The sequence below is a fragment of the Echiichthys vipera genome (assembly GCF_963691815.1).
Source record: "Echiichthys vipera genome assembly, chromosome: 1".
NCBI classification, from domain to species: Eukaryota; Metazoa; Chordata; class Actinopteri; order Perciformes; family Trachinidae; genus Echiichthys; species Echiichthys vipera.
In genome coordinates this window covers 10,443,439-10,470,777 of record NC_139826.1, presented here as the reverse complement: position 1 = coordinate 10,470,777, position 27,339 = coordinate 10,443,439, and the positions used below count along the sequence as shown (strand labels likewise).

The 27,339-nt window shown below is 39.7% G+C and overlaps 2 protein-coding genes across 4 annotated transcripts in view; one reads left to right on the top strand and one right to left on the bottom strand.

The window, feature by feature from the left end:
- Nucleotides 1–9,443, bottom strand: part of itfg1 (integrin alpha FG-GAP repeat containing 1) — a 189,529-nt gene extending 180,086 nt beyond the window's left edge. The window contains exons 1-6 of the mRNA XM_083917363.1: nt 9,242–9,443; nt 8,991–9,075; nt 8,675–8,808; nt 7,591–7,648; nt 7,064–7,144; nt 6,875–6,969 (exon numbers count right to left, since the gene is read on the bottom strand). Coding sequence (XP_083773489.1) covers nt 6,875–6,969; nt 7,064–7,144; nt 7,591–7,648; nt 8,675–8,808; nt 8,991–9,075; nt 9,242–9,419 — 631 coding nt within the window. The 5' untranslated portion in view covers nt 9,420–9,443. The remainder of the gene's footprint in view (nt 1–6,874; nt 6,970–7,063; nt 7,145–7,590; nt 7,649–8,674; nt 8,809–8,990; nt 9,076–9,241) is intronic.
- Nucleotides 9,444–9,961: 518 nt separating this feature from the next.
- Nucleotides 9,962–27,339, top strand: part of phkb (phosphorylase kinase, beta) — a 140,812-nt gene continuing 123,434 nt past the window's right edge. For 2 of the 3 annotated variants that reach the window (XM_083911928.1, XM_083911929.1), the window contains exons 1-2: nt 9,962–10,037; nt 13,241–13,327. In XM_083911928.1, coding sequence (XP_083768054.1) covers nt 9,974–10,037; nt 13,241–13,327 — 151 coding nt within the window. In that variant the 5' untranslated portion in view covers nt 9,962–9,973. Of the gene's footprint in view, nt 10,038–11,458; nt 11,565–13,240; nt 13,328–27,339 lie in introns of all 3 variants that reach the window. The other variant, XM_083911930.1, reaches the window with a different exon arrangement.

The following is a 27,339-nucleotide window of genomic DNA, read 5'->3' as shown; positions in this document are numbered from 1 at the left end:
CGGGCCATATGCAGAATGTCGGCGCCAGGTTAGTTGGCTGGAGAGACCAATAAGCGGGCTAAATGAGGCCTTGACACCGGCCAGGAAACAATTCCAGGCTCTTTTTTATCTGGCACTTCTGATGTAGCGAGGCCAGCCAACACACTACCATGGGACTGTTTACAGCTATGACATTGGATTGAGATTGGAGTCGTGACACGGCCCTGAAACAGCCCTCCTCCTCCTCGGACCACACTAACAAAATACCTTACTGTATTACTGTATCGGTAGGTGAGAGGGCTTGTGTCCCACTACCATTATAAATATTTCTTACTAATTTGTTTTGTTAACTTCTGTTTTCATGTGTTCCTTTGTGCTGTGATTGACTGTTTAGTTGATTAGTAGATCTAGTTAGTCCTTTCCCAGTATGGTCATGATTTAAGACAAACTCGTCAAGACGCTACGCTAAGACTTGTAATTTTGCACTCTGCAAAGGATAATCTTTTTTTTATCATTACACAGTAACTCTGTGCCCGTCGAATATCTGTCAGGTCTCTGTAATTCAAATCCTTTTTTCAAATTTTTCAGTACCCACTGTTTATGCAATTTGCATTTTGAAGTGTTTCACACTTATTCCCCATAGTAACCCAATGGATTAAGATAAATATGCATTCATACCCTCATTTTATACTCATTAATATTGAACATATTTAAGGCATCTTTAACCACTCTGAGCTATAAAATGATGCTAGAGATGCCTGAAATAACATTTGTCAAACTTCAGCCAAAACATCAACAAACACTGGAGGACTAGTTATCCAGATGGTGAATAATAAATACAATGATGAGGAAAGTATCCTGGGAACAGCCTTGCTTGTGTTGGTGTGAACAGTTACAACGTGAGATACAGGGCGTTAAAATAAAATATACTGAATGGCCAAGTTACCAAGCATCCCTAGCTACATTCAATGCAATATAACACAACAGACCTGGATGAGTGCAACCTTGAAAGGTCCCATATTAGGCTCATTTTCAGGCTTAAATTTGTATTTCTATTGGTACATGTTTTCCTCTGTCTGAACTGTTCCCTTTTAGTGTCTGTCTCATTAACCCCTTGACTTGCACCGGCCCTGCTGAGGGAAGATATTGGTGTCACACGGAACTAGAAGATCTAAGGAATAACGTGCTAGGTTGTCAGGAGGTGGCTAAATGATGCTCCAAAAGGCAAACTAAATTGGCTGAGGGAAAACTGGCAAGGTCATTTTCAAATGGGTCTGTTGACCTCTGACCTCAAGATATCTGAATAAAAATGGGCTTTAGGGTATATCGACAAGTCTCCCCTTTACAGACATGCCCACTTTATGATAATCCCATGCCGTTTGGGGCAAAAACACACGTTTTTTTCTCATGCAGTGGAAAAGTGTTATTTTGGCCTATTCTGAAATAGTGTATTTCAATACTTCTGCATACGGCAGTCCATAAATTGGATCTGACTGGAAAGCTGAGACTCTTGTGATGTCGCTAGTTCCCAAAAGTAACAATTTCATAGTGAGACCATTTCACTAAAACTTGAACTCACTGTATAAAATGTAAAACTGTTGTGACCTCTATGACAAATCAACCACAACCACAGACTAAAATTCTAGGTGATTGAGAGGATGCATGGCTTTCCTAGCAATACTGACAATAAAAGGTGTTTCTGACAATTTCCACAACACAAGTGCTCACCATTCAATCACCGAAAAGTCATCAATTTGTCTCTCATGGTCTGGGTGTCTTTATGTGGTATTTTGGAGAGACTTTTAACCATTCTCATCACTTCTCGAGTGGTAAAACAGGTTTAAATTATGCACCAAATCTATGTAACAAATCGAAAACTGCTGCAACAACGTATTAGAAATGAGTGAGCATGAAAATAACAATTAAACCATAATGTACTAAGCCCTTGACTAAAACCTTGACAGTGCTGAGCTGCATCTCAAATTAATCTTAAGGTTCACCAATTTTATGTGGCATCTACTGTTAACCTGCTATCTTCCTCTGAAGATCCCGTCCCTCACCTTAAGGTCAAAGCCCCGCCTGCTCTGTCTGGTCAGTGTTTCCAGTAGGGTTGTAGAACTAAAATTTCAAAGTCAATGCCGATACCAAGGAAAATACTTGATACCTTTTTCGATACCAGAGGGAGAAAATTACAAAAAATGAATGCAATGCAACTGTCTGATTATCTCTGAGTCTGAACACCGTGTAGATGAAATGAGTGATACAGCTTTATTTTTATTTAGATTTTCAGGTTTTCCAAAAGAAAAAAGCTGCTAAGCTTGCCTGCATGGCACTATTATTTTATTATAACACCACACTTTTGACCGTCCCTTTCTCTCCATCATGACTCCTTCTTGTTTAAAGTTTCCAACAGCATAGACGAGTGAGTTTGTGGTTATTATTTTGCAATGCACAACTGTCAGAAAAAACCCATAATGGCATTGATAAAAGGAATCGATAAGTTCTGACGTATACGATTTCAAATCTAATTTGTTAACGGTTTCAACTGGAACCTCTTCTTGATTCCAGTCCATAGTGACATAACAACCTTATCAACGTCCTGTTGTCTCTTTACAAACACAGTTTCTAAATACAGGCTGTGTGCATTTTTCTGTGGATTGAGTGTTTTGATACTTTCACAATATGGTTCCAATAGTATACCCACATTTCTTAAGACATTAGAACCCTTATTAACTATGGTTATCATATTATTAATATCACAAAGACAATATCCTTAAAACATCAATGGCAGTTAAAAAGCTTCCAACTCCAATTTTCTCAAACTGGCTACCTAAGGACACCCAGATTGGCATTAAAACTCTCTCTCTTCCTGCTTAAGCCACACTGTGATTCTCCAGCTGGTACCGCTTTGAGGAGCAGGTGGTCACAGCAGACAATGAGCTGAGCCATGCTGAAGACTCACCCACCAGCTTCCCCAGCCCCTCAGCCACCCCCATCACTTTATCTTTCCTACCATCATTTTCTTTCAAACGATCCACTCCGCGCTGCTTTATTTCTCCATCCCTTCCTGCCTGTTTTGCTCTTCAATCTCTCTCCCTCCATCTGCATGCCCCACAGACAGTGGCAGCCAAAAAGTGTGACAACCACCAGATGTACAGTGGGTTTTTTCTCCCACTGGTTCTCCTCCTCAGCCTTTGTTGTTCCAGCAGCTCAGAGTCACTCACAATGAACAGAGTGCTGCTGAACACACTTCAGAAGTCCGAGAGGATTTAATGATAACTGGGCCTCATTCACCAAACTTTCTTAAGAAGAAATGTCTTCTTAATTCTCACTTAAGCAGTTTTCTTATTTTGGATTTGTTCTCATGTAAGAACAAAATCTATCTCTCTCACGAGCACTCTTGTAAACATTTGAGTGCTGACATGTTTGTGCTAAACATATAGTTATTGCATTCTCTTCAATTAAAAGTTGTACAATATTAAATTATTTAAACTGCAATAATATTTTTAGGATTACATTATTTTTTAGCTTTTAAATGAACAGTACAACTGAAGAGTGGCGGCAAAAAGGAGCAGGAGGCCTTAAAATATGCTAATTAGGATAATCTAGAACACAAGGTATAAACAATTCAGTGGTTTATGAACATGTCATGAATCCGACGTAGACTTTTCTTAAGAACAAATTTAAGAAAAAAACGTAGATAGGGATTGGTGACTGAGGCCTACTGTTCTTGAGCATTTGTGTGAATGTGTGTAAGAGTTTGTGTGTACACATGGGTGCTGGAAAGGAAGTATGAGGTGACTTCCTACAGCAGAGATACTGCGCATGCAGGCCATCACTGATGAGTTGCAGCATACTTCATTAAGCAGTAAAAAACAATGATGCCCCAACACAATCTAATCTGCTTTCAAATGACCCCAATGAAAAAAACATATATTGCTACCAGGATTTATTTAAGTCTGCCACAAAAAGTGCAAGTGTATTGACCTTCTCCTAATCCCTAAACAGATTAAATATGAATTAAAATTTGCCCTGGTTAAACTGTGACAGCCCTAGGAATAAAACCACAAAGCACAAAAAGATACCTGCAGTGAGTATGACATGACTAAATCCTCTCTGATTACCTTAAACACGAGGATTAGTTTCCAGAGAGGGAAAAAAAGTCCTGCCATAAGTCTAAGTGACAGCGCTACACTTAGTGGGCAGAAGGACAGAAGTGAGATGCTGTAAAACAAGAACTAGGCGATTTCTCCATTCACTGGTGAAGAAAATGGCTATTCCATTCTCTCTTAGTCAACTTGAAAATTGGTGGCATTAAAGATATGTTTTGGTCTCTTGTCTTTTTCCTGGAGTTTCCTCAGGAGTATCTGTATGGAATGTGATGTCTATGGATAGCAAGTTAACAACTAAACAATCTCCATATCCAATGACTTTTTGAAAAATTTGGAAAGCAAGAACAGCGGTCTACATCGGCCTGGAAGGAATACTTAACCAGGCAGCATCCGAAAATGTGTTAATCCTCTTCTAAGCACAAAAACATATGTCTCCAGGCAACCAGAATAGTCAGCTACAAGAAGACACTGATCACTGCAAATATACAGTAGGGAGGGTTTTCTTGTGACAACGACCGCTCAAATGCTTCAGATAATAGAAAATAAAGAGGGAACTGGGAAGAAGTTGAAAATGAGCTGCTTAGTGAGGGTTATACTATCATATAGGATATTATTAAAATGATCCATACTGATGCAACAATGTGTAATTAGCATTTTTTTGTTAGGTAGTTTAGTCTAGTATTTGCCAATCTGGGCCCTCGGCAAAGGGCAAAACTTGAATAAAAAAAGAGAAAATGTAGGGAAATGTCTTTGGTAAAACCAAACAACTAAGACACATACAAAAAAGATGAAGGGGGCCCAAACCGGGCTGTTCTTTTTTATAAGAGTCAGAAGCCAAGTAGAATTGGAAGCACTGGTTTAATTTAAAATGTGTTTTTTAAAAGCTCATCGTGAGTTTTTTTTATGGAAATTAGTTTAAGTACCTCACAATTTTACATAAGAAAATGGTCCTTGTAACGTTCCACCACTTCCAACTTAATGAACAATAACAAATGTGCAAAAGGCCGAAAAGTGCAGAATTACTACCCTTTTTAAGGTGCTGATACCCCCTAAGGATTTGTCTCAGATACTGGCCCAAAAGCTGATCTGGTATCGGAGAGTACATGAATCTATGCACCGATTCAATACCCCGCACTTTAGTCCAGAAAAAACAACTTTAAAAATAGTTTCACACGGATGAAACACCCATTTTCCTGGAAATCAATTCTTCTTTGCCATTTTAAAACAGTAGCCTACGCAGCAAGTTGTGTTGTGCTACAGTCTTCAAGGCTTCAGGGGTGAAACTGGTAGTGTTTTAAACTGTTACTGTACTATTTTCAATTTTTAATGTCTATATATTATATTATATTATATTGTGGTTGCCCTTTAACACTTTTTCAAAAAGAAATGTTCTTCCTAGATTTAATTATTAATTTTCTTTTGCAGTTATGACTGTCTGTCAAACTAGATTATTAAAGAAAATGATCTGGCATTCCGATGTATTTGATCATGTTCAACAAAGGGTTAAACCTGAGTCAGGCCATACAACAATGAGATAAATCATATCGCACACGCCACCAAAAGCCCTCAGTGGAGTAATAAGCTACACAATGAAAGAAGGTGGTAGGCATTTAGGTCTCAGTTATAATTTATCAATGACACACATGTGAGGTGGTCTCAGTCTGAGGGGAGATGAATAAGTTTGATTTACTACCTGTGTATACTGACATGCTCAGTGTTAGTAAATACGTTTACAGAGAATGTTAAAGCCTAGATGCATTTTCCCAGATGATGATAAAACAGTAGCCGCAAAGATATATAAAAAATACTTAATTTACTATTATTTCAACAGTATCCCACGGATCACAACAACAGAACGGACGAGAGGAACGTATAAATTCCTTTACTTATGGCGTTATGAGTAGGCAAAGTACAAGTTGGCATTCTGTTTCTAGTATTTTGACATATCATATGATATGTGTCAATAAAGACTGAAAAATATTAATCAGGGGACAGTACTGGTGTGACAGACTGACAGTGGCCTACCACTTTCAGTCGACCCCTGCAGTTAGGAAATGTCATGTGCAAGAGGAACATGAGCAGTGACATGTGCCGCTGAACCATAGTGGCATACCACAATGCACTTTGCGCTCATGATCACTCTTTTCTTTTTAATAACTGTCCTAATGTCTTGAATGAGCACATACTAAAAAGGAAGACATTTGCTGCCACAGTGTCCTAAACCTTGTTCTTCCATTAGTTTTGTCCCATCAGCAATATGGGAAACTGGCACATCTAAACAAAGAGCTGGATTTGCAATGATTAAGTGAAGAATGATGTCCAGAGATCAGAGAATGGTCTTTCTGTGGCAATGAAGGGAAACACTTCCAAATACTTAGATACAAATTAAGCAGTTGTTCTGGTTAATTGTAAATAACGTTATATTATTGAGGATAATATGTCATATATCCTTGTGCAGAAATGTCATTTTAGTCCAACTGTGAGCAACAGAAGAACAGAACGAATTAACTACTTTTCTCTAGGGTCAAACGTCAATCTGCTAGTGTCACATGTTGACCTCCACTTTAAACCTCCAATTTACCAATTTAAGTCATGAACTTCCAATACACACCCACAAGACTAGCAGGCACTTTGCTGTTAAAAAATAAAGTTTTATGTTGATTTTGAAATATGTGTTGAGCACAGCTTTTCTGAAGAGCCTTCTGTGTACTCTGAAAAAAAAAGCCAAAGCATTTTACGTTTGGATCTCAGCGTTAGACATCGCTTAAACATCACTGACTCACCAGCGGTCAAGTCCTTGTTAAGGTCAATGAAAGCATTAGAGTGAGGAACGCGCATCTTGCCAGATGAACTCAGTGCATTCCGCCACACCAGAATTCTAAAGGGGAGAAATACCAAACAAGTTATACAATGTAAGAGAGAATTAGAAATAAACACAGGAAACTAGGTTAGTTTGACAATGAATACATTACCTGTTGGTGAGATAGCACACTTCGGTGGTGGATGAGGAGTTGGTGACTCCAAAAATGTCTGGGATCATGTCCCCATTAAAACTGTGGGAAGAGTTTCACTTTAGTAAACTTTACACTGAGGTAATAGGTTATCAGTGTACATACTTCTATAGCTTAATTGGTATAGGTCAATCTATGGTAAAAGATCATTTTGAGTGTCAAGTGGTGTTGTACTGGATAGCATTATAAGAAGTGTTTCAAATACATTGTCCACACCAATTAGCATAAATGAGTGGGAGAGAGATGAGGCAACGGTACTGGTTTTCATTCAGCTGCACAGGTGTATTTAATAAATGGGGAAAGTCAATGTACAGGGCAGTATGGTGGCATCTTGATTCTCATCTAAGACAGGTTTATAATAATACAAATAAATCACACTTGTTTGAACATGCAAATAAAAAATCAAAAAAATACTTTTTCTATGACCAGCATTATGAGCAAAATATCCAAAGCAGACTCACGTAAACACCATTCAAACTGATACTTACTCCATAACAAGAGGTTGATCTGCAAAAGTCTTGTTCAGGGTGAGCCACCCACTCATATCTGCAGAAAATGAACAGTTTCAACAGGCCCTTAGTAATGCGTGGTCTTTCAAAAACACAGCATAGAAAATCAGTGGGCTCGTCAAACCAGCCTTTACATATTTTACTTTGTTCTAGTGTCAACAGCCATGAACAAAGTTGAATTCAATTTGTATTTTGGCACAAAACAAATCTACTAAAAACAGCCTGTCTTGTAGCAAAAAGGCCTTAAATGGAGAAGGTATAACATTGATAACAATAAATTCATTCACATAAAACCCTGGCTTAGGATTTTAACTCAGGGATTTTAGTTGTTTCTCCTGGTACATGTTTTAATGACATTTTATTTAGTTATTTACAACTACTGCCTGTCTTTACGGAACAAACAACATATTACTGTACACCACACTATAGTATCAATATATTTAAAGGTATGGAAAATAGTTAGCTAGTTGACATTTAGCATTTTAGACTGAAATATAACAAGCCTTTTTTACAGCACACATTTTAAACCACTGGTCAAAACTAATACTGATGTGTCGAACTTTGCCCAAGCTGCCAGAGTTTAACACACAAAAGGCACAAGGTGCTTGGGATCAAGATAGGTTCAAAAGTATGAGTATAGTGCACTTTGAGTACTTGGAGTTTTAGCTGTAGTACTCCTAAATGAATCAGATTAATATACTGTGTCCAAAACAGACATTCTCACTTGTTGTTGCAGGAAAGGCACATGTGAATCTAACAACATTACCATGGCTCCACTGTCTCGTAATTAATTCAATTCAATTTTATTTATAGTGCCAATTCATAACAAAAGTTATCTCAGGACACTTTACAGAGTAGGTAAAGACCACACTCTATGACTTATTTATGATTTACATAGACTCAACAATTCCCCCGTTGAGTACGGTGGCAACGAAAACCTTCCCTATTACAGGCAGGAATGTCAGATAGGCAGTAATTAGTGTTATTAGTAACACCTGTGTTTGACCAAGTGAAAATGTCTGGCCTAAAACAAAAAAACACCCATTCACTGTTAGAGCTGTACCCAAGGTCTGGTTGTTCCCCCAGAAGATGAAAACAGTTGTCCACTTGGAGTCCTGGATCTGAGCTGTAAGAAGGACATCCATCTGAGAGTCTCCATCATAGTCCCCAGGAACCACACTGGTGATGACGGTGTCTCTGAACAACAAGAGTGTGCATTAAAATGAGAGCCATTGGCTGTTTTATATAGTCCCTCCAAAAGAGTGAACATGACCCAGAAACACGAGTCAAGTCTTCAGTACTGACGAGCAAAACGGAAACAGGACATGTTATGGGATGTATTGAAACGACAAAAACACTGAAAGTGACATGGAAGTTACCTTGGAAAAACGTCCTTAGTAATGTGAACTTTGGGCTTGAAGTAGGGTTTTTTCGAGTCAGCCAAGAATATCACCAGTTCAGACTCTGAAACAATCAACATACCAATGAAAGCTTCAAAGGGATAACGCCATGCCTTGTACGCACATAATTACAATATGGACACTTAGGTCACAGGCACAAGTCCCTGTATATATTTTTAAAACACGTTACATAATATAGCTCGCTAACACGACAGGAAGTGTGAACATACGTTCTCTGATGATGAACATGTCTGTCTGCTTATCCGCGTAAAAATCACCAAACGCTGCCACCGTCCCGTAATTTTCGGCACCGAAAAGGTCGGCCGTTACATCCTGAAGAGCAAATACGTTACACTGTCCCGCAAGAAAACCCAAAAATGTCAAAATATTGAATTTTAATATCAACATCCTTTCTTCTGGTACAGCTCCTCACAACAACACCGACTGCAATACGGCACGTAGCTTTACGGCAACCTGATATAGCAGCGTCGGTTGATTAAATTACGTATTACATTTAATATACATTTTATATTACTATATATGCCCGCTAATTCGCATTACATTGGATCGAAATGGAACTAATACACTGAAATAGGGTGATATAATGGTCAAACAATGTGATATAAGAGCTTCCTCGTTTACGTCGGTGTCGTGCTCCGGGTAGTTTGACAGTTGACAGCATGGATGTATCAAGCTGAAGAGAGTTGGTTAGAGCTAAGGCGGAAGTTAGAGAAGAAAAAATATAATTATCAAGCTAAATTTAAGTAAAGTGAATACACTATAGCAAGTAAAGGACATTGGTATTCAATAATACAACGTGACACTTTTTATTGTAATGCAATTTATATTCAAAGGTCACACGTCGTCACCGTTTTCATCGGGAGCCTCACTGCCTCTGTCTTATTTTGAAGGACAGCACCGGAAGTCGTCCATCTTTCTCGTGAGTTTGACACAGTGTAAACATGGCGAGCTTGGCAGATGTCGGTTGGAAACTCCTGGAATTCAAAGCCCGAGTAAAAAGATCAGGTCAGACTTTTTACTTTGCATGACACCGTGCAGGCGATGTGACACGTTCGACTGTTTCTGTTGTGCCAGTGCTTGTGTAAGAATGTCTGTTTATAAAGCCACCACACCCGGGGTTAAAATCCACTTGATCTGCCTATTTAATTTGTCCACTGACTGCAGTAAGCATAAAAGGTCAGAGGTGTAAATGTGCATCAGTCAGGGGCTATTTTAGGAGCAGCTCAACAGGTCTCCTGTTGCTGTTAGATCTCACCCATAGTCAACAGTACTGTGTGGCTGCATGAGCTGTGAGTAGAGGCTGGCCGAGTGTGCTGTCCTTGCACTGGTAGTCAGACTGGCACTCGAGGGATTGGGATCCCAGCATCCAACCTTGAAGGATAAAAACATCATAATGTAACCGTTATGTATTACAGCATGTTAATGTGAAAAATATTGTTTTAATTGCTACAAAGGAGTAAAAACACCCCAAATTATGATCAGATCCAAACTCACTCACTGACACATTATCTTCCTGTACTTTTTTGAGTACAAGTAATACTTGTTTTGTGCACTAAATAAAGATTTCATAACATTGTACCTCCATAATTCATTTAGTAATATCATAAGGAAACATATTCCGTATCCTAGTGATCTTAGAGCAAATAATATGACTTTTCTAATAATTAAAATGGAAACATGTAATAAAGTGCATTCATTTTTTCATTTCATTTGACAGTAGTATTAGAGGTCCCATATTGTAAATGTGAGATTTCCAGGTCTTTTTTAAAATTGTATTATTATAAAGCAGGTCCAGGTGCTGTAAAAATACTGTGAAAGCATTCAAACGCTCAGTCCACAGAGAAATGAACACAGCCTGTGTTCAGAAACTGTGTCTTTCAACGAGCCTTCAGGACAGTACAGTTGTGATGTCACAAATACACTGTACACCAATCAGAGCAGACTAGGCTTAAAGAGACAGGCGCTAAAACAGAGCGCGTAAAACATACAGTATGAGGAAAATAATGTGTTTTTTTGAATATTAAAGCATATTAACTTGTTTTAGCAGAAACCCAAAATACAATTATGAACCTGAAAATTAGCCAAATATGGGGCCTTTAACACAGCACTACATCATTCATTTGAAGTGAATGTTATGGAGCAAAAAGGGCAATAATCAGCAAAGTGCTGTCCTAATTTACCAAAGTAGTTATTCTGTTCTTCTCTTCTCATAAATGCATTACCATCATACAGTAATTTGTCATGTTTCTGTATCTCTCAAGGGTTAAAATAAGTTGCACTACATAAAATAAGCAAATACAGTGCATTGTAATTCTTTGCATGTAGTTCATGATCATCATCATCCTTCAGGGTGTAATTCATTGTTGATTCACGCATGTCTAAAATCTAACACTGTGCTACTAACTCCTTCCTGTGAATTGTTGTAGATGTGTGATTTAGCTGAGAGAGACGATTGGCCTTAATTGCAACTTTTGAGAATGGCTGCTGCCGCGGCTGCGAATGCCCGGCCTCATCAGAAAGTTCACAGAATTGGTAAGTAGTGGCAGCATATCTGAGGAAAAACAATGCAGTCAGCCACACACAGAAGACCAGAGGGGCCTTTTTTTGGATATGAAAAGGTTATTATAGGCCAAAACATACTGATAATCAGTATAAATCGTTTTCCTTCGTATGTTGTGAACTGAAGATCACAAAATCAGCTTCTTTTTTTTTTTAAATTGTGTTTTGCAGTGTGGCTCCATTATGACACAATGTATAATTACGATTCCTTTTGGACAATATTGAGATCACAATTGTTAACACAAATACTTATTTACAATGGAAACATCAAACATTTACTGAGCTTCAACAGTGGATTTTCTTGAACTTTAAATATAATTTAACTGAAATTTCTTTTTCGAAAAGTAAAATACATACATATATATAGAGAGAGATTTAAATGAATAATCTTGAAATAATAAATAACATTAATTGAAAACTACTAAACATATTTAATATATGAAAATAATAAATTAGATCAAAATAAAATAAAAAACATATTCCAGTCAGAAACTTAGTGTAAATGGGTGAAAGCGCACCGCTGTAATAATTAAAATGGGATGTGACAAATTGCCCAGTCCTAGTATTTTGAAATCATCATATCATATTTTTTGAGAGAACGAGACACATGACTACATGCTCCGGCTCTCTTTGGCTGTTGGCAAACCTAAAGTGAAAAATAGTGTAATATTACCCATAATCTCCTTTGTGTCTTATTTTGGTGAAGCTACACGAATAATCTTTTTGATCCCCCACAGTGAACATGACAGAAGTGGCACCAAATGAATGTACGGTATCAATGAAGTCATATAGCATACTGCATCTATTATAGTGTTTAAGGTCTACATCACTGAATTTAGTCATAGGATTGTTTAAAACACCGACTACCCACATTTGTCTGATCTCATGTTAGAAATTAAAATTGGAATATTGGTCTTCCTCTATGCTCTTTTAAAGTGTTATCTTTAAAAAGAGATGGATTGGCTTTGTCCCCTGCAACTTTTAAGCTGATGGAAATTATGCTAATTTCAGCCACAATGTGATTTTTTTCAGTACCTGTGGTATTGACCCAAGGTCGAACCTATTAAAATGCAAATCTCAGCAAAGGGAAAAGGGTCTGAAAATAGAGAAAGTCTAACAGATGGGGATTCCCCTCAAACTCCGAGTCTCTCTCAACTCAGAGGAAAATGTTCGGTGATTATTGTTTTGTGTGCTAAACCCTTTGTGATGCAGTGTGTTGCAGTGAAAAACAGAATTTACTGATGGCATGTGTCTATTGTTTTTACTTAATTCCCTCTGCTTTGCATTTTCTTTTCAATTAACTGGAAATGACAGCAGAAAAGAACATTTGATGAAAAGCTGAGGTATTTACAAGCCACTGCTAACTGCAGACCGTTTTCATTTGGAATATATGAAAATAAATCCATTGTTGCAAGATGGAAAAAGCTGAGTTGTCAACGTGTAACTCAAAGATGAAAACCATTTATCAATTTTACCTCAGTCCGCTGCATCCTTAATGCATAATGTTAATGAAGGTGAGGAGACATGATGTAGACTTAGTTTAATGTTTTTTTAAGGATTCATGAGACAACTAAGAAAAGACGTTGTAAGGCAGTATTTGGAACAGTAACACACTAGGGTTTGTGTGTAACAAATACGTCCTTCCTCAGGTTCTATCTATGAACCTCTCAAGCTGTCCATTCTCCAGCGTGAAGATGAGCCCCGATGGGAGAAACTGGACCGCTACTACAATGCCGGTAAGTACACATATTCACAATGACAACTTATCAATAGTTTAAGGAAGGGGTCACCTAAAACTTAGAGCTATAGGTGTACCGCACATACAATGTTAAGCTAACTGAAACAAATGGCACAGCTGTAAACACTTTAACAAGTGTTTGTTCCTGACAATGTTTTTCAGGAATTGATCATTTTTCCACCCAAAGCATGGCCACTCTATGTTACTATTGTTTTTTTTGACTTGTGAAGCAAATCTACGTATATATAGGCGACAGTAAAGCCAGCAGGTGTGTTGTCATCGCTAATAGGCTCAAATAACAGCCTCAGGTATAGTTGCATAGGGGTTCCAGGTTGTTGTAGAAGCAAAATTATTCACCCAGTTTTCAAGTTTTCGACCATGATAAGAGGGTACACACACACACACACACACACACACACACACACACACACACACACACACACACACACACACACACACACACACACACACACACACACACACACACACACACACACACACACACACACACACACACACACACACACACACACACACACAGTGGGAGAATGGCTTCATTCTCTTCTCAGGACAACATTACTCCACTATATCTTGACATAGCAAAAAGCTGTTTGTGGCTATATTAATGTCCAAACTACACAGACTATGTAGAGATGAGTTATTCCTAAATGTTTACATATATGCCAGGTGAAACTGTTGAGTATTTAACTGAGCCAACTTTCAAAGCTAACGCATGCTTATATAGTATGAGCTATTTTAATGTGTAAAGGAATATGATCAACGTATCCTGATGAAAAATGTTGTTCGATAAGGATGTGAACTCAAAACTGTATGCAAACAACAAAAACATCAGTTGAATTCGCCTACTGTAATCTTAAAACTCTCTTATTCTAAACGACACCATACTGATTTGCATATTTTGAAGTGAATGAATACAGTAAAAAACATAAGTTATGCCTACATTTACAAAAGCTCATCATTGTTACTAAGAACTACTGTAAGGAGGGACACAGGCGTGATGGATGGATGGTGATGGATTTCTAGGTGATGACTCTAGCATGTGTAATCAGTGAAGGAGTCTCCAACCTCACTGCAGGAGCGATAAATAGACATACTGATTACTAAATTACCTGCAGCTGTGACTGCAGAGCTGTGCCAGCCAGTGCTAACTCCCAGTGCACACGAATAAAACACACCCAACTGCCACACAGCTAAACATACAGCATCCTCCATTTTGGACTTGGACTGTAATTTACCCTTTGGATGTTAACTAAGTGAAAGTGCAGCCTATTGAATAAATAATAATAATAATAATAATAATAATAATAATACTCCTGTGTGACCGGGCCATTAGGCTGGCAGAAGGTTAAACACCAAATTTGAAATATTAGCACATTGCTGTCAAATTTGGTGCAATGCGAGTATACTCACTACAAATGGACGTAATGGAATGTAATGACAGACAATAGTGGTACCGTTCCACTTCGGTGTGCCAGTTAAGTGATGCCAGTCAGCCGGCAAGGCTCCAGCAATGCAACACCTAAACTCAATGCAGCACTTATTAATCCAATTAGTTATATGATGTGTCCACATCAGATTAATTCTCAGTGAGAGGAGATGTTGTTGGAGGAAAAGAAGAGGTAGCGAATCAGAGACATGTGGACCGAAAGACACAGTGAAACAAACCAAAGTTGTAGGTGATGGTATATTGGGAAGACATATTTAATTGTATTTGATTATTATTTAAAGGTATAACCCGTAAGAATTGAGATGCGTTGTTTCTAGTGGCAGCTTTGGTGGTAAGATGTAATTGCAGGCGAGCCTCTGGGTCCTCATCTCCCAGAGTTCCTTTTGAAACTTAACAGTGTGACTGTATGATGTCAGAAGATTGGCAACCCTCACCTGTGTGATGCAGCATGATGCCTTCACATGCTAATACACTGATAGGAGGTCCGAAGAGATAAGGGGAACAATGTCAAAAGCTTAACTAACTGATTTTAGCGCGAGATAGTTGCCACAGACACACTCACACTGTCCATTCACAGCTAAAGTCTAGTTTGTTTGACCAGTGTGAGTACAACTGTACTGCGCCTAGACAGGGCACACTTGGGTCATACAACTGTATGATCAATCACATTTAGTACTACCAAAAAACTTCCAGAGGCTGGTGAAGGACCACATAACCTCAGTAAAACCTCCATCACTCCACCCCCTCCAGTTTGCTTACCGTTCCAACCCCTCCACTGAGGATGCGGTATCCTGTGCACTACATCTGGGCCTGGGACATCTGGAGAAACACAGCACACACAAGACCCCTGTCCGAATGCTGTTAGTGGACTTCAGTTCAGCGGTCAATACAATAATTCCCCAGCATCTGGTTAACAAACTGGGCCCACTCAGTCCCCCCATGTGCAGCTGGATACTTGACTCACTGACAGGCCCCAGTCTGTACATGTGGGAACACCTCCGGTACCATCCTGCTGAGCACCGGCACCCCACAGGGCTGCGTGCTGAGCCCGCTGCTCTTCACTCTGATGACCCATGACTGTAGGGTGAAGTCCCATACAAATCACATCATCAAGTATGGGGACGACACAACAGTGATGGGCCTCATCCAGGACAATGAAGAGCTGGCATGCAGAGAGGACTTTAAACACTTGGTGGACTGGTGTAACCATAACAATCTGCACCTGAATGTCGACAAAACAAAGGAGATAATTGTGGATTTCAGAAAACAGCCGCCCAACCATACTCCTCTCCACATAGACGACGTTGCTGTGGAGATTGTCCAGAGCACCAGGTTCTTGGGGGTCCACATCACAAACGACTTGATCTGGTCCCTGCATACATCAACTCTGACCAAGAAAGCTCCACTTCCTGCAGCGGTTGAAGAGAGAGCATCTCCCGCCTCCAATTCTCACCACTTTTTAAGGGGCACTGTGGAGAGCATAATGACCAGCTGCATCTCCATCTGGTGACAAAACAGCAATGTTTCAAAAAGGAATGCCCTGCAGAGGTTGGTGAAGGCTGCCACAAGGATAACTGGCTATCCTCTCCTGTCCATCCTAAATGTGACCCACAGCTGTCCCCTGTCCAAAGCCAACAGGATAATACAAGACCCCAACGACTACAACCACAAACTGTTCACCCTTCTGCCCTCAAGACATTTCTTTTGCGACAGACAAAATTAATAATATCCAATGCCAGACTGCACTTTATATTTTCACTTTTTTATTTGCTAATTTTTTGCACAAACACCAGAATGATGATATGATTAAGAAATGGTACTTAGTGTATGTCTAAATTTATAAAGAGATGTATTAGAAAAATAGTATGGAATATGATGCAAAAAATCTGTAACATATTATCACAATATAGCATATTGGTAATGGTAAATGATGATATTGAATGGCATTTACAATATAATGTAAGGTAAAAGTTTTAAGGTCTGTAGTGTTTAAGTGTTTTTTGTGTTTGTTTTGTCTTATGCCAAAATACATAGATTCTCCCTCCTTCCATTGTTTTGAAAGTAAAATCAATACAAGCAGAGCTTCATAGGAGCATAGGGGAGAGGCCAAACACAGCAATGGTTCTAAGCAGATAGAGTTGGCTTTAGAGTGCAGAAGGCAGGATCATGTGTTGCCTCTGCTGTGTGTGGCTGTAAGATTCTGGTAATACAGCTCAGGATGCTGCTCCCAAGGATCAGTGATGATTTTTCCTCTATGGACATAAGCCTGGCTTTTCTCAGTTACTGTTGTTATATTTTGTAATAAAAGTGTAACACAGAGTACAGAGGGAATAGCTGGTCGAGTTTCTTTTCAAGACAAATTATGTGTAATCATGTTTTTGTGATAATCAATGCCCAGTTTTGTGCACTGTTGTGTGTGTGTAGTTGTAGAAATCCGAAAAACCTAACTTCATTTTTAATTACTGCTATGCTGAACTGTAAACAGGAGTTTTCCAGTGCTTCTCTCATTAAATTGATTGCAGAACCTACGAAAAGCATGGCCTTCTCCTTGCAGTGACCTTGAACTAAGACCTATTTAAAGGTGCCCTAAGTTGGCATTTTACCAGCTGGAATTTCAAACTAGGCCCCAGAGTCCTGTAGCATTTTACAGCAAAGGCTTTAGCAAATGCCACCATAAACCCTCATCTATGGAACAGTAACTTAATGGTATATGTACTGCATTTATGTAGCGCTTTTCCAGTCTACCGTCAATAATCACACACATTCATACACTGATATCAGAGGCTGCCATGCAAGCTGATAACCTGCTCATTAGGGGTGATTAGGGGGTTAAGGACACTGCGCCACTCTCTCCATAGTTATCGTATTGGGAATAGAACCAGGAACCTTCCGACTAAGAGTTGATCACGAGAAAAGATCCTTCAGGATCAAGGGACTGGCTCCAAAGGAGAGTTAAGCCCCATAGACCCCCATGTTAAAATACCAAACTTTACAGTTAAAATAAACATGTTAACATGTTTCTCAACCCACGCTTCACCTCTGTCCCATTTGGATTAGCCAGGAGTTAGGCTTCATCAGGCAGTACTCAAGTGGCGAAGGCTGGAGCCACCGCGAGCAGCCCTCTTTTGAGCTTCATTTTGGCTCTTCACAAACCTATGGGTGTGGTCATGGAGACTAGATATTTTATACAGTCTATGCTCAGGATTTATCTGACACAGCTCATCAGGGGGCATTCGATTGATGTAACTGAAACTGTTTCAGCTCAATAAGTTGTTACCTCGATCCAAGTTAAGTCAGATCTGAGAAGCTCAGAGATACGAAATGTGTAGAAGTGAATACAAATAATACAATTTATTTATGCGTAGGAGAGAGTTGGCAACAATTCAGTTCTTGCTAAAACACCTAATATAAATGTGCCTTGCTAGATAGTAGATGTACAGTAGACTCTAGAGTAATTTATTCGCTCCCTCTGAATATATTGCCCAAATATATGGTCTTAATATTCCCACTTTTATATTGCAGAAAACCTTCTTGTGCTGACTGATGTTTATGATATTAAAGTCACAGTATATATATATATCATATATGGAAAATGATGTCAAACTGACATAAGTTTCATAAGGGCAATAAACAGGGGAAGAGTAAAATTACATCACTGAGATAATCAACACAGACAAATCGCAGCTTTGGGTCAGGATTCTCAAGCAGCGGATTTACATAAGACTTTATAAAATAGAGCTATTGCCAGCAGTAAACATTGAAGTGGGAGATAACTGCCTCTAACCCAGGTGTGAATTTAGGGATTGTAATGTGTCCTGTCCTGTGTGGAAGAGTCTGTTCTGGGCTGGATGCACCATTTTCTCACATGAACACACTTCTGGCAGATATGACACAGCCCATTGGTCTGCCCCGATGAAGACAGGCTAGTTTGTGTGTGTGTATTTGTGTGTGTGTGTGTGTTCCTCTGTGTGTTATGTGATGTGTCATTCTGGTTTCTGGGTATTCATTAGGCTACATGTGTGCTTTGTAAAAGACAGAAGACAATAAACAGAGCTTAGTGTGCAACAGGTATAGCTCTCAGTAGGAACTGATTTGCTGCTATCAGTCAGCGCAGCGTAGCCTCCAGCATCAGCTGCGTTGGAACCCCATAGATTTACGGAGAAAAGCCAGATTGCAGTATGTCGAAAACACGTTGAACATTAGGGCTTGTTTAATTGTTGTGTTGGGTGGCGGCTGGAAGCGCTTGTCCAATTCTAGCAGGGAACAAAGCCAACATTGTTATCGCCTGCACCCAGACCTGCCTGCTAATATACCTGCTTTCTTTCAGTTTCAGGGAGGAAAAGAGGTGGAGGGGATGACGTTGGGGTGACAATGGCAAATCAAACCAGTTACATTTTCCATCCTTTCTCTTTCCTTGTTGTCTTGTTGCAGAGCCTTCTCGCAGTATTAAGCATACAATGCTACCGTGATGGGAAAGTTTACCTCCATCTCTCAGTTCATCACTCCATCATCTCTCCCTCTCTCTCTTTCTCCTCTCCTCTTTTATTCCCTCACCTCTCTATGGTTTCTTATTTATATGGCAATGCGGTCACACTCCATTGACTCCTTCCCGATAATACTGGAGGCAGATCGCTCTGCCGTCTGGCTCAGACCGATTAAGGAATGGAGAAAACATGTTATTTTTTCTTATTATTGTCATTATGATCTTGTCGCAAAAACATAAGGTTGCCTGGGCTGTTTTTTCTTCACTTTGTTTTTCATTTTTGCCTCTATTTCTTTTCTTTTCCCTCTCTTTAGATTTTTTAGATTTGTTTTCCTTCCAGCACTCTCTAGCCTCATCTTTTGCGGAGTTTAGTCAGTTCAGGTCAGATCAGATCAGCCGTTATCTTTTAGTGACTGAGATAACAATTTTCTGTAAATCCTATGTCTCTTGGGACGGCCGGTGGCTGAGTGGTTGGAGCGCCCCGTGTGGAGAGACTGAAGGTCCTCGAGGCAGCGGCTGCGGGTTCGTGTCCGACCTGCTGCCCTTTGCTGCATGTCTCCCCCTCTCTCTCACCCCATTTTCTGTCTGTCCTATAAAGTAAAGGCTTGAAAACTTCCAAAAATAATAATAATAAAAATACCATATCTCAAATTAAATATTTAATTAAGAGAGAGAAAAGTAAGAGAGTAAAAGCTGCTTTATTTTTTGTAATGAAAGTAATCCAAACTATGAATATCAAAACAGACCTATTTCTTGGAATGTAGTTTTAAGTAGTCATTGATTTTGTGTCAGAAAGAAATGAAATATAAATAACAGTAGAAACTGTTACCATGGTAAAGAACAAAAGTTATGAAACCGTAGTAAAAGACAGAAGCAGTCATTGTAAATTATTCAAAATTCTATGTTCAAACATTTCTCATGCTGCGCATAACAATACACAAATTTGAGATACCAAAACTTCTAATAAATACTACACTATTTATTAATACAGCTTTAATCATTTGATGGAATATACACAAATGCACATTTCGACATAATCAGTTGTGAACAGTGTGTTGAATTGCACATTTGCATAAATACTGAAAATGTGCTGTATTTAAAGTGAATGTAACAGGGGTAAAGGAATATTTGGGGTATTTTCTTCAGTAGATGGCGGTAGTTGTTGCCCCCAGTTTGGAGAAGCAGGCAGGAGCTATAGTGCCGTGAAAAAGTGGCTGCCCCCTTACAGATTTCTCCTGTTCTTGCTTTTTTGTCACACTTACATGTTTCAGATCATCAAACTGCTTTTTATATCAGACAAAGATAACCTGAGTTTTTATATTAAGATAAAGCTTTCCAAACTAACCTGGCCCTACGCTGTTCTGGGTTGTTTTGTGACCTCCTGGATGAGTCACCAATGTGCTCTTGGAGTGATTTTGATCGGCCGGACACTCCCTGGATGTTTCACCCCTGTTCCATGTTTTCTCCATTTGTGGATAATGGCTCTCACTGTGGTTGGGGCCAGGTTGGTTTGGATAGCTGTTTTCCCTTAATAAACAAACCATCATTTAAAAACTACCTTTTGTGTTTACTAAGGTTTTCTTTGTCTGATATTAAAAAAATGACCTGAAGCATGTGTGACAAAACTTTGAAGGTAGATGTTGGGTTACAGTTTATGACTGAGGCACAGACATGCAACACATAAGGGATGTTATCCTGGGTGATTTCTACATTTCCACTCGTGCTGTTGCAGAAGTAGAGACACACTCTTTGTTGTATTTTGTAACTGTTACATGTATATGTAAGAATAGTGAAGTCAATTCACTTTATGTATATATAAATTGCATTGCAGTCATTATCTTGCATTGCAGCACCTATAAACAAACTAAAAAAGAGGAAGTCATACAAGCCAAAATTTGGTTGGAACAATACAAACAGGAAACAAAACTAACTAAACTAATAACAAGGTGCAGACGACTGTCAGCTCACAGCTACTTTATCTTCACCTGAGAGCTGCAGAAAACCTTTGGTTGTTAGATAATGTTTTTTTAAATATGTTTCCCCAATATTTTTATATTTGTCCCATTTGATGAGAAAGTGTAGCTCTGTTTAAGGCTCACTAAGGGTGCAGTTAGAGCACAGCCCTCGCCCTACAGGGAGTCAGGATTCCCTGTGTCTGTGTCCCTTTTTAATGGTGAGACTGCTCACTCAGTCTGTACTTTGTCTCAGAGGGAGACCAGAGGTCAAGATCAGCTGTAGAACACCATTGGAGCTAGATGGAATCAATGTTTTAAAAGTTCACATACATTTTGGTTCTCTAGGCGAAACACCTAAACCCCTGGTTTCACTCCACTGAATTGGACTGTTAAAATGAAATGATGCCTGTGTCTCTTCATGTGAATCCAAGTTAAGTCTAACTGGTGGTGAAATATGTGCACAGAGCAAGTCAGCTTGCACAACTCCATGTCTGCCTTGCCATTGCCTTTAAGAGCGCACTCACACTGTCCTTCCGTACCGTGCCCAAACAGGTTTTACGGGTAAAGGCTAGTTCGTTTGACCAGTGTGAGTGCCTAGCTGCGGCCAGCTGGCCGTCCACGGCCAGTTTGAGAGAGGTGGGCTTTTGTAAAGCGTGTTTGCACATGTACGAGCACGAGCGTGCGCACGTGTACGAGCACGAGCACGAGGCCTACGGCGCCTCTGACGTCATTTTATGTGCGCCTGTTCGGACATAGGAAAAAAAGAGGAAACATGCATGGATATTTAACAACAACAACAATGGTGGCGAAAGGTTCACATAGGTGTGATTCGGAGGTGGAGTGTTTACTACAGATTTGGTCGGATGAAAAATATTCAAAAACAGTCGGACAAGATGCACAAAAACTCTGAGGTCTATGGAAAGATTTGTAAACAAAGCGACGCATCGCGATGACGTCAATCAATGCGTGTGAGGTGTTACGGCGTGATGACGTATAGACAGGCAAGAAGCATTCGCGCGAGGCCCAGGTAGTGTGAGTACAAACGGGCCTGGGAAAGGGTGAGGGGGGCTAAGTACCCTAAAGCACGGGGCACGGTACGGACGGACAGTGTGAGTGCGCGTGTGTGGGAGCATGAAGGTATATTTGCTTTCAGTAAAGACTTGTAATAAATAGCTGAGCATAAACGAAGCAGGGGAAAGCAGCTAAGTCGTTCTCGTTTACACACACGCACGCACACACACAAACACACACACACACAGAGAGAGAGAGAGAGAGAAGCGCGCACACTTTCCAGTGGGGGTACGCTTATCAAGAATACCCGCGCTTGCCCGACGTTTTCAACCAACCCCACTACAACTCAGACCACAAGTATTAATATTAAAATATAATAAATAAATTAAGTGTTTTGAGACTGCTAAACAACCTGTTTTTGGCTTATTCACACAAAATAGATGTATTTGCAATCCAGCAGCGTGCTGCAACCACCAGCTCTCTCTCTCGCGCCCACTTCACTGGCGCCTGCGCGTCTGCAGACAACCTGCGGTGTGTGTGTGTGCGGCATGCACAGTTTCGCTCTAACTTCTGTTTGGTGCTGAGCTAAGCACCATGAAAACAAGTATTGCAAAGGAGTTTCACTGACAGTTGCCGTTAGCCATTACGCCTTAGTAAACATGAAAGTTAGCTTACAGATCAAGGAGAAACGTATCCATTTGGGCGTGTGTTTTTATTGCCGTTGAACTCCTTTATCTCAGTCCATTGAGTGAATGCTTGGCCTTTGTTGACTCGTTTTTTTGCCCGTCTCCGTCTCCACCCAGTGCCAGCCGACAAAAAAACTGACCGTCATAAAACAACAACCCTTGCAACTCGCAATGCCGGCTGCTTAATGGCTGGTAACATGTAAGCAGAACGTGACAGAAAGTTATTTTTTTTTTTTTTAATATTAATTCCGATTAAATGTATTTCTTTTATGGAAAAGCAATACTTTTATTCTGTACCCCTCAAAACACCCCATGGATGTATCATGTAAAAAAAATATATATATAGCTTTTATTAAAGATTTTACATATTCAACCATTAAGTTTTAGTAAATGTAGTGTTTCATATTTCCTGACGCTAGTTTGTTTCTGTAAACAGCGCCTCTGCTAACAGAATGGTATTCATCATGTGTACAGGGAATATGACTAACCTGAGTTCTCTGTGCTCATGTAAACACCGTATGCTGAATATGATCATAAGCCTCATAAACTGGATATTCATGTCCATGTAAACGCACTCATTTGTCAATGTGCAGAGATCTCAGCTCCTGAAAATATAGATATGCTGATATTTCACTCGGAGCGCAGCTAACACCAACAGAACCCAGTGACCATCACAGAGGCAGACATCCAAGATGGGACGCAGGGTGCAAAATGCTGGCAGGGAAAGCATACATGGAACGGCATAACCAAGTGGCTGGCATAGTGTACAGAAACATCTGTGCAGAATATGGACTGGAAACCCCAAGATCCAAATGGGAAACTCCTGGTGGAGAATGAGCGAGCAAAGATCCTGCGCAACTTCCAGATACAGACTGACAGGATGGTAATGGCAAACCAACCAGATATCGTGGTGGTGGATAAAGGACAGATGAAAGCCATGGTGGTGGATTTGGCGATACCAAGCAATGGGAACATCCGCAAAAAGGAACATGAGAAACTTGAAAAATTTCAAGGGCTCAGAGAGGAGCTGGAGAGAGCCTGGAAGGTAAAGGTGACAGTAGTGCCCGTGGTGATCGGAGCACTAGGGGCAGTGACCCCCAAGCTGGAGGAGTGGCTACAGTAGATTCCCGGAACAACCTCAGACATCTCAGTCCAGAAAAGTGCAGTGCTTGGAACAGCAAAGATACTGCGCAGAACCACCTGCGCACCCGCATATATTTTTTTTTTTAATGGGATTTTCTTTTCGATAACCTGTCTCTGTTAAAATCAACCTACCACTAAAATTATAGACTGTTAATTTCTTTGTCAGTTGGCAAATCAGTGAGGGATCAAATAATTATTTCCTCCACTGTATGTTTTATCTCATTTGTTTAATTCACAAACAAATAATTGTAAAAAAATATATTTATAGTTTTAGGAGAATATAGGTGCTGTAACTATCCCTGTTTGATAAGCTAGGCTAAACATTGTTTCTTGACTCAAGCTCTGTACTTGAGATCAATCTTCTCTCCTCATCTGACTCTTGAAAAGTAAGCAATTCAGCATTTCCAAAATGATTGACTTCTCTTTTATTAAACTAACATTGCTTTGTTAGCTGTTGGTACTTTGTCAGCATTTCTGTTGTCAGATTTTTATGGCCGCTGCATTTGTTTTTATTCAATTGTACCTCATGTCACAGATGTTATATTGCAGGAAACATTACGACAGAGTCAGCAGGAGGAGTCAGAGAAGTTATTATTGTGACTGACACGAACGGTGAAAATCACAGTTTGTGTGTTTCCATTCTCTCCTGTAGCATCTGGCGGGGTACTGTTCATATCTCTTTCTATCTTTCATCTCATTTTCACCTTTTTTTCTCTTTTCAATCCATCTCTCTGTATTTTTTTTAAATTTCTCATCATCTTCTCTCATTTTCTCCACCCTGTCGGTGTAGTGAAATGGCCCATTGTAAAAGAGCAGACTGTGTGCGTCTGAGACATTAGCTGCTGATTTAGTGGGACATTAGCTTGATGGATGGCTTGGCAGAAAACTCCCAACAACAGTTGATTTGCATCCAGAGAAACTTGCAGTCTGAGGCTGAACAACATACAGCACTCTCATCGTTTATGTTGCCTCTAATGATGACTTCCGCAGCTCTGTTGTGCACCAGATGAAACCCTGAGTCCTTTACAGTTCAAAAATGAGTGATATCAGAGCTCGGCAACTCATTTTTTCCTGGGTTTTCTTGTGAAATACATTTGACATAAATACTAGGGGTGAGGGGAAAACTTTCTTAGATGCATCCAGACTCTCTCCTGAAAAACCTTGTCTCCATGCAGAAAAGTCATATTCGGAAATTTAAAACCCAATCCTTAACATTGCCTGTAACAATTTTGTTGACACATAACGGATGTAAACGTAGGCAGTGTTTACGTTCTAAGCTAGGCTGCTTCTTGAGTTTTGTTGACGATGGCAGAGCGTGAGCAACCATGAATGGAAACAATCTGTCTGGCACTCCCTTTGGAAAACAAGTCATGTATAAAAAAATCAAAAATTTTGATTGAACAAGATGCTTCAATAATCTTTTCATAATCACATCGTAGCCCTCTGAGCTATATTCATATTGTTAGGTGCTTAGAGATTCCCACCTCCTAATAAATTTGAACCTGTGAGCATCATAGAAATTAAATATCTGTATAAACTAACTTGCAGTACAGTATATGAGTAATTGAAACACTGAGTAATATATTAATCTTCCCTGGGACTAAAGTGTATCGTTGAATGCTTATATTACAGTGGAGTTTTAATAACTCCAAAATAACTGCTGAAATTTCAGTTCAAATTCTTAGACAAGGCATCAAATAGTATATGGATTTTACATTTTCCTTATTTTTCATCTCCTGTCCCAACAGTAACAGCTGCAATGCATTGCGTTTGACTTTTGGATGCCATTTCTTAAAAACAAATTTATGCCGTATACCATCATGGTTCCCTTTGTCGAAATGGGTGCTTGACTGCTCTTCTGGAGTTTATTTTACAGATACTTACGCTGATGATTGATGATCGTAATTGTTGACAGAGAGTTGAAATGATTCCTTTGATAAAAATAAGAAGGCCCAACATACTTTCATGCCAGATTTTGCTCTCTAGAGCAGATAATTCATTTATTGAGCACAGTTTCTTTGTGTGTTTGTGGTGACAAACGAGTCAGACAGCCCTAAGGGATACACCAATGTGTGATACAGTTTTTTTCCAGTGAGTGCGATGGCCAATACATCTCACACCCACATCACTAATGTAGCCGCAGTCAAAATTAGCCTGCACCCAAGGGCAGGGTCCTATTACTGGTTAGCCATGTGTGTGTGTTTGTGTGTGTAAGCATGCCTGTTTACACTTCATTTGCTCAATGCTGAGACCAAGTGTCCTTACAAGGGCACAGAAATGAATAAATAATTTGTCTTTGCACATGTGCCACTTTACAGTCAGGGTTCATCTTCACACATCGAGTGACTTTAATAAGTATAGGGTTACGTACAGTAACAGCCAGTAAGGCACCCTAGTAATAATACAAATATGTGGCTTCACGCATGCACTTCATTAGTGGGATACTTGGAGTCGGGGTCTCTGAAAGGTTTATTAATATTCTGCCTAATTCACACCATCAACCTCGATATCTCACTGCCAATGTGACTGTCGCTTTCACTTGACCAATAAACGGACAAACACACATTGACATTCCCGCCCACATCTCTCTCCCAGTGCCCATTACTTTCACACTTTACCATAGATACACATACATCCCCTTTTTTCCTCTTCCACACAAATACTCTCTCACACACACACACACACACACACGCACACCCATCTTCCTTATCTTTCTTCCCTTCATCTCTGTCTCTTTCCATCAGTCTCTTCCTCTCTGTCTCTCTTTAGCTTTGTAACAAACGACAGTGCAGAATGGATGTCCCCGTCATTTGCACCGGCATAATGTTCGGATGAAAAATGAAGTGATCCCTCCAGACAGATTAGTCATCAGTGTGGGGACCTCTGCAGGAGAGGAGGATGTGCGTGCATGTATTTGTGCATGTGTGTTTGAAACAGATAAATTAGCTTCCCGGAGGCTTTCTGTTTGAGTATGTAATATTTCTGCATACATTAGTGGAGGGCCCCGATCTGTTCGTATTAAGGGCTTCCATCCGTTCTTCTGTTCTCAGTAACTAATGCTGAGCATGAACTTTGGTGAACTTGAACCATCTTAGTTTATCTTTGCTTACCTTTTTAGTGCAGTCAGGAATTCACAGTCACAACCCCCGCCTGAAAAATATCTCCCTCATTTCCAAATAAATTTTTTTATTACCTACTAGAGAGCTTCCCAGTCACTATGCTAACACTAGATTTCCCTTCACACTACCTGACAACCATATTAGT